At 50.3% G+C, this 10,083-nt stretch overlaps 1 protein-coding gene across 1 annotated transcript; it reads left to right on the forward strand.

Annotated features, from left to right (window-relative positions):
• The first annotated feature begins 1,775 nt into the window (after positions 1-1,775).
• On the forward strand, positions 1,776-6,200 carry LOC123046311 (probable serine/threonine-protein kinase PIX13). The gene is made up of 5 exons (XM_044469636.1): positions 1,776-2,108; positions 2,248-2,648; positions 3,199-3,334; positions 4,741-4,883; positions 4,978-6,200. Exons 1-5 carry the CDS (start codon positions 2,021-2,023, stop codon positions 5,569-5,571), a joined length of 1,362 nt encoding a protein of 453 aa, XP_044325571.1. The 5' UTR covers positions 1,776-2,020; the 3' UTR covers positions 5,572-6,200.
• Positions 6,201-10,083: the final 3,883 nt, after the last annotated feature.

A 10,083-nucleotide genomic window follows, 5' to 3' on the forward strand; every position in this document is an offset into this window, starting at 1 on the left:
CGACGCGATAGCGTTTGTGCGACAGGCTCCAGACAGGTGCGCCCAAAAGCCAAATTTACTTGCACTTTTGCGCTTTTGCACAGGCAAACATCATCTGATTAGTCTTTTCCGGGTGTTGAAATGTCCCATTCGGACCCATCATCGATACCCAGTGCGCTCTGCTCGCTGCTCGGGGGGATTAATACGTCCACTCAAGAGTAGTTCACTGACAGTACTATTATTCACCGAAGCAAAGTACTACTCAAAAGGTGGCGTGCCAAGAAGAAAATACCAAAACGTGAAAAAGACTGAGCTGCCGTCCTAATTTAAAAACACTCTAACTTGCAACGAGATGCGACAATCTTCACTAGTCACTGCTTACTCGTCGTGTGGCCAGCACAAGTGTCAGCACGAAACCGTGTGGTATTTGGCCTGATGCAAATCGATGCGCGTACGATCCCCTCCCATACACAATATAAATAAAATATCAGACATGACCCATACCTCGCGACTTGCAAGCGCAGGCGCAGCTGTCTTGAAATGATGTGAACGAGACACGTAACAAGTCAACCAGCGCGGTCAATGCTTTGTAGCAATAACTTATTACAATCTGGGCACGGATCGGCCAGGAACAAGACGGCACAATCCCATCGGACACGATCCTGATCAAGCCTTTTACCAAACTGCTCTGCTTTGTCAAATATACTACTCCTATAAAACGGTGCCTTTTTTATCTACGCTTTGTCAAAGGCTTGCACTTTTGCACTTTAATTAGCTACAGGCTCGCATGAGATCCAATGAACTTGAAATGTCCAAACCTGGGTCCCTCTGTGAACCCAAAGAACAATTAACAGCTCTGACCTCGGCGCCATTTCTGATCGTCCTTAATTAGTGGGGGTAGGCTTCCGCAATCCACATCCGACGATAGTCGTCGATCCGGTCCCAAGATTTTAACTACTCCCTCCGTTCATTTTTGTAAGTCATTTCAGACAGCTTAAAATGGACTGTTTTGTACATTGTCTGAAATATCTTGAAGGTCTTATAAAAGTGAACAGAGCGAGTAGTAGATTGCGATCTCCTTGATGGTTCTTCTTCAAACGGATCTTGTTCAGGTTAGGCCCGGCGCCGGCGTACAAGCACGGGTAGAACCGAAAAACATGTGCAGGTCGCGTTCGCGTCCACGACAGAGGATCGCATCGTACCGGCTTCCATGTGGCATGGTTTCCACGTATACGTATACCTAATCCAGCGACATGGAGTACGCTGGCCGCTTGGAGTTTCCAGCCTTTGCCTTTGCCTTTACCTTTGCCTTGTGTAGTCGTGTAGATGTCGCCTAACAGTCAGGAGCAAAGCGCAGCACGGTACCTATTTCCGGACTGACCGGACTCGTTGACTTCGCGGCGGCGAATTCTCAGCCTGTCTTCACTCCGGGTCGATCTCTGTCAGGGCAGCATGTCCGGTGAAAACCCGGCCTGGCCGCCATTACTCGTACGTCCGTCCTGCCTCCTGCGGCCGTGACCCGACATGTCGTTTGTCACCTTCTCTCAAAGGTCACTTTCCTCCTCCCCTTGCAACTTGCCCGGAAGCACGTCGAGCAGACACCGATCGACGGGGGGCCGGTCCTTGATGGTTAACGGGGAGCATCCGGCTTGACCTGCCCAAAGTAAACGCATAGGCTATTTCAGCTGCGCGCTTTATCTGGCCACAGAATCGAACCAAAACCCATATACTAGCTGATATCTGACACGCGGCAAGCGTATGTTTGCAGTGCACATCTTGGGCACAAACAAGATCCCCGAGGCGACAGCGCCACCAGCCTCCCAGCGGGAAGGTCAGGTCTTCCATAACGCGTAAGCCTCGGCTTCCGCACGAGCAGACGCGCGCGCGGCTCTCCTTTTATATAGGAGTATGTAGTATCTGAAGCGAAGCAGCATCTCTCGCCGTAGCCAGCCTAGCAGACTCTCTCGAGCTGGAGAGGATACGATCCTACGGAGCGGAGAGTGAACCGTCGATCCCTCGAGCTTTCTGCAGTTGAGCTTCCATGGGGAACTGCTTCGGCTCCGAGGAAGCCGAAGTGGAGGCCGTCAAGCAGTCACCAGGCCACGAGCACGGACATGGACGCCCCCAAGGTAAACACAAACTTCTTCCCAGTGCCATTTTGCAGGCGTTTGTCTTTGGCATGGAAACCATTGGCTTTCGACCTTCAGATTTGCTTTGCCCATTCAATTCCGCGTGGCTCACTCGCTAATTTCCTGTTCGCATCATCAGCGATTGCAAGCCGCGGTCCTCCTCCCATGGCAGCGCCCACGGCCCACGTCGCCGTGGGCGGCAGGAGGTCCCCGGGCTCGTCGTCCATGAGCAGCGTCACCACCCGAAGCACCAGCGCCAGCACGTCGGCGGGCGGCGGCGCGCACGAGGGGGCGGCGTGCCCGGAGCCGGAGGGCAGGATCCTGGAGGCGCCCAACCTGCGCGTCTTCACGTTCGCGGAGCTCCGGGCGGCGACGAGGAACTTCAAGCCGGACACGCTGCTGGGCGAGGGCGGGTTCGGGCAGGTGTACAAGGGGTGGGTCGACGAGAAGACCATGAACCCGGCGCGCAGCGGCACCGGCATGGTCATCGCCGTCAAGAAGCTCAACCAGGAGAGCCTGCAGGGCCTCGAGGAATGGCAGGTACGCACCACTCCACCTACCACCAGCTCAACTACATCCATCGCCATTGAAGCCGAGTCGTTAGCTCATAGAGAAGTGAAAGAAAGGCGCGCACGCGATTCAGCGGTCCATTTTTTTGACAATCCGGCCCAGAAATGCCGAGAGGATATGCCGCTAACTAGCTTGAGCTTACAAAATTGGTTGCCGGCACCAATAATTGCGTCCGTGGCTAGACTAGAGCCAGTTCCACACGGCGCGTTCACATGGCCAGACGGTCAGACCATCTCTTTCAGATGTTCATACATTTGTATACACTGTACGAAGTTGTTAATTCGCTGGAGAGTACTGACCACACCTCACGTGACACATAAATTAGTAGCTGTAGTACCACGCTGCTGTGCAGGTTGGTGCCGTCCTGGTCTGCCTCCTGCTTCCCATTTCTCGCTGAAATCCGCAGAAATGTGGGCGCAGATCATCGTTTGTCGCTAGGCCGAGCGGGTTTACGGCTGTTTGCCATAGCCCGCTATTTAAAATTATGATCTAACCCGTGTGATGGGATTTCCTTTTGCAGTGTGAAGTGAACTTTCTGGGGAGGATATCGCACCCGAACCTGGTGAGGCTGCTGGGGTACTGCCTGGAGGACAGGGAGCTGCTGCTCGTCTACGAGTTCATGGCCAAGGGCAGCCTGGAGAACCACCTCTTCAGAAGTGAGTGCTCCTCTCCTATCGCTGCAGTTACCACACTTGTTCGCCTGATCTTGGCATTATTTTTCATGTCCGTTTCTCTGTAACTTCACCCGTCTGGTTTGACGTCGACTGGGCTGACCTCTTCTGACAACGATCTTGGGTTGTCTACGCTAACTAAATATGTGATGGGATGGTCTACTCGCAAAAGCCAAATAAACTAAGGTGAAGGTGATGTGTTTGTCATCACCAAAGTGCTAGTATGAGATTATTTCCTCAGTAGTGCCAACCGATAGTATAACGACATGACATAAACTGGGACCTGGGCATGCATGACCCGGTCCCGGTCCCGGTACCCGGACGGTGGTGATTAGGACCCCCGGGCAAAAGACAAAAAGGGCCGTCCGGTTTGTATCGTACGCCCAGAGCCCACTTGTCTAAAAAACAAATAAGATTGTTGACATCATCTTTTTTATTCCCCTTTAAGAAACATGCAAGAGTTTTCCCCCTAAATAAAGAGAAGTGATAACATAATTTGAACAGCCAATTTAATCTTGGGTACCATCAAAGATGTTCACGTTAACTTGTGTTATTGTGTGTACAAACTCTAAAGTTTTCATGATTATATTTTAATGTCTATCCTTCCTTGAATTAGTGTAATATTTCCTATGAGTTACAAGCAAACTAGTGAAAATTGGGAAATTCATGAACACAATTATAATTTCCAATAATTCTCAAAAGGATATTTTGTCTCCATCCGAAGAGTAAAAATGGCCAAGCCTAGAAAGGGTGGGCAGCAACTTGCTGGATTTCAAAGCCCAACAATTGTTGTGGACAATACAGGCCTATATATACTTTTTTTCCTCTTATAAATGTACTTTTTTATGGCCTACCTATTACTTTGAGTACCGCTAAAAAAAACTATTACTTTGAGCACGAGAAGTTACAAAAATTGCACGCCTTAAATTTATAAATAAAAAAATCCACGCCTTAAAATGGGTGTAAACGCGGACAGGGAGTTTATAAGCTCAAATTCAGCCTTGTGAACAATAAATTCAAAAAGTAGTTAAAAAATTGGGAACAAACATTGTTGAACATTCTACATACCTGCAAACTTCCATGAAGAAAAAACATTCACAGTGCTCTTGGCAAAAAAAAGCTAAAAAGACTATTAAAAACATTTTGTAGAGCTGATTTTGTTGTGTTTTTCCTAGTCCACCACATATGTGATTTCATCACAAAAATTTGCGCACGGGCAAAGAACTAAGTAATGCTTGTTGTAACAAAAAGAATCTATTTTATGTATTTACTGTTCATAGCATTAGCATATGAGCTCGAGACTAGAAGGACATTGTTAGTATAATTGTGCCTTATTAGTTGAAGCACATTAAACCAAGATGATGAAATTAACATGCATTTTGTGCTCGCAGAAGGTGGATCTTTCCAGCCCATCCCATGGGGCCTACGGCTCCGGATCGCCATCGACGCCGCGCGTGGCCTCGCCTTCCTGCACTCATCGGAGAAGCACGTCATCTACCGAGACTTCAAGGCTTCAAACATCCTCCTCGACACGGTATGCGACGCCTCTCCATTGCAACAAACCAAGAAACAACGAAGTTCCACGCGCGAGACCTAATCTATATCCCGCTCTCCTCATCATCATGCAGAACTACAACGCCAAGCTCTCGGACTTCGGCCTGGCGAGGAACGGCCCCACCGGCGGCGACAGCCACATCACCACCCGCGTCATGGGCACCTACGGCTACGCGGCGCCGGAGTACATCGCGACGGGCCACCTGTACGTGAAGAGCGACGTGTACGGGTTCGGCGTGGTGCTGCTGGAGATGCTGACGGGCCTGCGGGCGCTCGACACGGCCCGGCCCGCGCAGCAGCTGAACCTGGTGGACTGGGCCAAGCCGTACCTGGCGGACCGGCGGAAGCTCCCCCGCCTCGTGGACCCGCGGCTGGAGGGGCAGTACCCGTCCAAGGCCGCACTGCGGGCCGCGCAGCTCACGCTGAGCTGCCTCGCCGGCGAGCCCAAGAACCGGCCCTCCATGGCCGAGGTCGTCACGGTGCTGGAGGAGATCGAGCGGATTCGGCCTCGGCACCGGCGCGCGTCGCCGGAGGAGGACAGGGAGAGCAGCAGCAGCGCGTCGTCTCGGAGCGCGCACCACGGGCGCCGGCACCAGCAGCAGTCGCCACGGCCGAGGTCCGGGTCGGACGGCGCCCGGAGCGGCCAGCCGTCTCCTCGAGTGAGATGACGATAGCCCCGAGATGACTGACTGAGCGAGATCTCTCTCCCCGATCAGATCCCTTCCTTTCAAGATCTCTCTCCTTTAGCGTGATTCGGCGCGGGTTTTTTGGCCCAGTTTTCCATGTCTTGGGCTTCTCCTGGGCACGTTTCATACTTTCGGCCCACCGTTTCAACGATGTGCAAAGTGAGGCAGGTCTGGGAAATGATGGAGAGAGCCTAGTTCTGATCCAGAATCCAGCATCGACATGTCTATCTCATTTCATCAAGTTTGCCTAAAAAAACAAACACATTTCATCCAGTTAACACACGCACATGCGTCTACTAATTGCTCTTGTAGGGCGCCAATGTTGGAATGATGCTCCCTTCTCCTTGATCCAGTATCTGCAAAACTAATTGATGCACCCTCGTTGTACCAAAGCAAACCTTTTTTTCTTTTTTTCTTTCTTTTTCGGGTTATCTTAGATTTTGATGTATATAACTAGTTTATATGTGACAAAAAGTACTTGTTGTAGATTACATGATATATGGAGGTCCTGAACGGAAGCATGGATGTATTAGCTCCCAGCTGATTGAATTTAATTTGAATGCACAGTTGCGCCTGTTCGGTGAGCAGGATTTGGGAATGTTTATGGGAGCTAGTGCATATCCAAACAATGTACTGTTATTACTGTACGTACATGTGCGCGCTGTCTGTAGTTCTCGGTAGGTCGCTCTACAGTCCACACCGCAGAGAAATGTAGCGCGACAGCGTGCATGATGGGAATCAAGTTCGATCTCTCCCGCTTAAAGAAGCCGGTAACCATGTACTGTGACACATTGACCGCCCAATTTACAGCTTCATTGAATTTTTGTCCGTGCGCTCTTCAAGGGCATGGCCTATTCCACCTCTGAACATTCCCATCTCTACACGCGAATGTGCAGTCACATGCTCTGATCACGTACTGCTCGCCCATGCAACTTGGTCTCGGGTGCCACCTCGCGCAAGCTGCTGCACTAGCTGATGCATGAACGGGAATCTTATCCGATATCTTCGTGACCCCGGCCGAGATATTCGATACACTTCTTATGCAGAAGAAAACAAGCACGGAGGAAGATGACGCGCTCACTTCGCGTTCGTGAATTCACACCCCATGTCCCTTCACGTACGCGGAATAGATGCGTGCCGCTGGCGGCGTTGGCGGTGCCGCGTCTGCTTGATTGTCAAGTTTAGGTGGACGTGACATGACTGACTTCCAACTCTCCATGTGTCCACAACGGTCCGGCAGTCCGCTAATTAAACCCCAAGATTCGCCTCCTTGGCTGGTGGATGCACGCCTGCACCTACACCGGCGCTCCTGATTTATTGGTGCTCTCTGTCTCCGGAGGGTTGCGGAAAAGAATGCACGGGAATCTGGAGCCGCCCCCGCGCGCGCGCCACGGTGACCACGCCCCTCGCAACGCATGGCAGAAGAGCTGCATGCATGGCTGCAATCTGGCTGATAGCTGTCGACCCTTTGCAGTTCCCAGACAAACAGGTTACGATTCAGACTTGGAGTCTCGTCCTTTCCGTTTGCCGCGGCCGAGTGCTCGACGCCTGGCCGGCCGATCCCAGCGCCACCTCAAGTCCTCTCTCCGGGGACTGTACCCCGCGTGCCATGCTGCAATTGACACGAGCCCGATCGAGTCAGCGCGTGTCAGAATAGTCAGACTGCCGATCGAGTCAGCGCGCGTCAGGCTAGTCAGACTCTGTAGCATCCGTCGATCGGTCTGCGCTTGTCTGCACTTACCCGTCCCCCTAGAGTAGAGCGGCTGCGTGTAGCTTGAGCGTACGAAGGTGCACCGCGTCCATCGTTTTTCCGTCGTTGCTCAATGATGATTTCGCGGCCAGGGCCCAAGTATATGCTGCGGAGCCCTTGATGAAAACGAAGAAGGACATCAGCAGCGATTTGGAACGGACCTGCCGATCACATGGGTGACGGATACTTATCCGATCGACTGATTGGCCAGGCCACCGCATAGTACATTGGAGATGCGATACTCCGCTTAGTTGGCGGTTAAGGCTGGTCGCAGCGAGGAGTAACTTACGACTAGTAAGAGCATCTACAGCCGGACTTATAAAATTTGCCCCCTCAAATGCCCACAGGCAGTGGCGAATCTAGGAAGAAAATGAAGGGTAGGCTCAAGTCAATGGCGAGAAAACTAAGCTCTCTTTTGGAGAGAAAAATTAACCATGATGTCCTAATCTTGTTGTCAAAATAAGTTCAGAATTTCCTAAATTACTATTTTTTGGGCATTAACTAGATTTTTTCTAGTATTTTTGAAAAAATATATATGAAATTTTTAACCAAATTTTGAATTTTTCTTGCAAAATAACCATTATCTCCCCATCTTGTTGTACATATAAGTTGGAGGAGGGATTACAATCACAATAGCAAAGGGAAGGGTATCTGGGCTCATATTAGCTGCGATAGGTTCAGGTTCAGCGTGAGGGGTACATGCATGCAACTCATTTTTTTGCCAATAAGTTGCATTGGACACTAAATTAGTTAACAGTACATGAACTAGTAGTTACACAGTAGATGGAGGCTGGGCATTCGTTTAGGTGCCTGTTCGCTGTGCATGTCTCGATAATATATGTACTATTGAGCTGGGATGAAGTAGCAGTAGTACTAGTAAAAAAGGATTGTTTTTTGGAGGGCAGGCTTGAGCCTCTTTAAGTCTGTTTAGTAGACTCGCCGCTGCCCACAGGCGCATCTTTCCGTGCATCCACATATCTTAAATCCAGACTCTCAAATTCATGCAAATACATGCACATCGATCATGCAATACAATGCCGCACGTAAATAGCAATTGTTGGTATCAAGCATACATAGCGTTTACATAAACTTTATTTGAAGTGCCAAACTCAAGCATCGCCTCCTTGGTTGCCATTATGGATCCACATATGCTCCACAAGATCATTGAGTAGCTGTCGTGTGCACCTGCTAATTTCAAAGATTTTGATGCATCTGCAGAAAGTTTATAAGTTGAGCCGCATCTTGATTTTTCGGGATTTCAACTTGTTGTTCGGATGCTTCGAAATCATGGGTTTGGGCTGTACCATCACCTTCATCCTCGATATTCATATTGTGCAGAATAACACAACATGTCATCAGCTGCCACAAAGTTTTCGATTCCCACATCATTGCAGCACTCCGCACAATTCCCCAACGAGCTTGAAGCACATAAAATGACATCTCCACGTCCTTCCTAGCCGCTTCCTGCATTGTTGCAAAGTGGCTCTGTTTATTGCCATGCGGCTCGGATATGGTTTTCCCAAATGTCACCTACTGAGGACAGATACCGTCGGAAAGATAGTACCCCATGCTGTAGTCCCGGCCGTTGACGGTGTAGTTGCACAACGGTGATTCCCCATTGCAAAGCCTCCTGAACAACAGAGATCGCTGAAGCACGTTGATGTCGTTTTGAGAATCGGGCGTTTCAAAGAAAGCATGCCAAATCCATAAGTCATGTGATGCCACCGCTTCTAGTATGATGATGGCCTCTCTGATGTGACCTTAATACATTCCCCGCAGACCTTTGGGGCAGTTTTTCATTGCCAATGCATGCAATCAATTGATGCGAGCATTCCTGAAAACCCCCTTGCATCTTCAATAGCCAACAACTTCTCTGTGTCCTGCGCATTTGGTTCTCTAAGATACTTCGGTCCAAACACCTCAACCACGACGCGAGCAAATTTGACAGTAGTCTTGAGGGACGTGCTTTCCCCCATCCTGACTATCTCACCAACGGCATCTGCAGCAGTACCAAGTGCAAGCATCCTCAAAGCAGCCGTGCACTTCTACTTTGCCAAGAAAGAGAGTTGGCCGCATCAATCCCTTCTCAGCTTGAAGTAGTCGTCGTGTGCCTCCACTCCCTCCGCAATGCGCAAAAACAATGGTTTCCGCATGCAAAAACGGTGACAAAACTATGGATCATCCGAGAAAGCAGGTGTGGGAGCAAAGTAGTCCTTGTGCAGTAGCTTTGCTCCGGACACCCTGTCCCGGATGATCACTCTTCTCCCTTTGATTGAGCCCTTGAAGTTGAGAATATGCCCCACTTGCCGGTCTATTTTATATTGCATGCTCATGAGCATGATCATGTCCACTTCTACGTCCGAATCCGATGAATCAAAGAACTAATCTTAACTCATTTGGTCAAGCTCCGTCGGTCCATACTCCTCGTCCGACGAAGCATCGGAATCCATCATGTACCTAACAAAATCACAATAATTTTGGTCGGTCAATGTGTCGAACACATCAAGTGCAAGGCGGAAGCGGAGAGTTGCCGGACGTACCATGGTGGCGTCTGGGCCGGATAACATCCCCCGCCATGAGAACATGAGCTCTCTTCCGGAGCTGGCGGCGGAGAGCCTGGGAACGGCTACGGAGTTGCGAGCCGGACGACACGGAGGAGGAAGAACAGAGGAGTGAGAAAATGGATCCGGCAACTGAGGGGGATGTGGTGCAATTTGGGGTGGGGTCGGGTTGTCGGGTTCAAT

The sequence above is a fragment of the Triticum aestivum genome, chromosome 2B, assembly GCF_018294505.1.
Source record: "Triticum aestivum cultivar Chinese Spring chromosome 2B, IWGSC CS RefSeq v2.1, whole genome shotgun sequence".
Lineage (NCBI taxonomy): Eukaryota > Viridiplantae > Streptophyta > Magnoliopsida > Poales > Poaceae > Triticum > Triticum aestivum.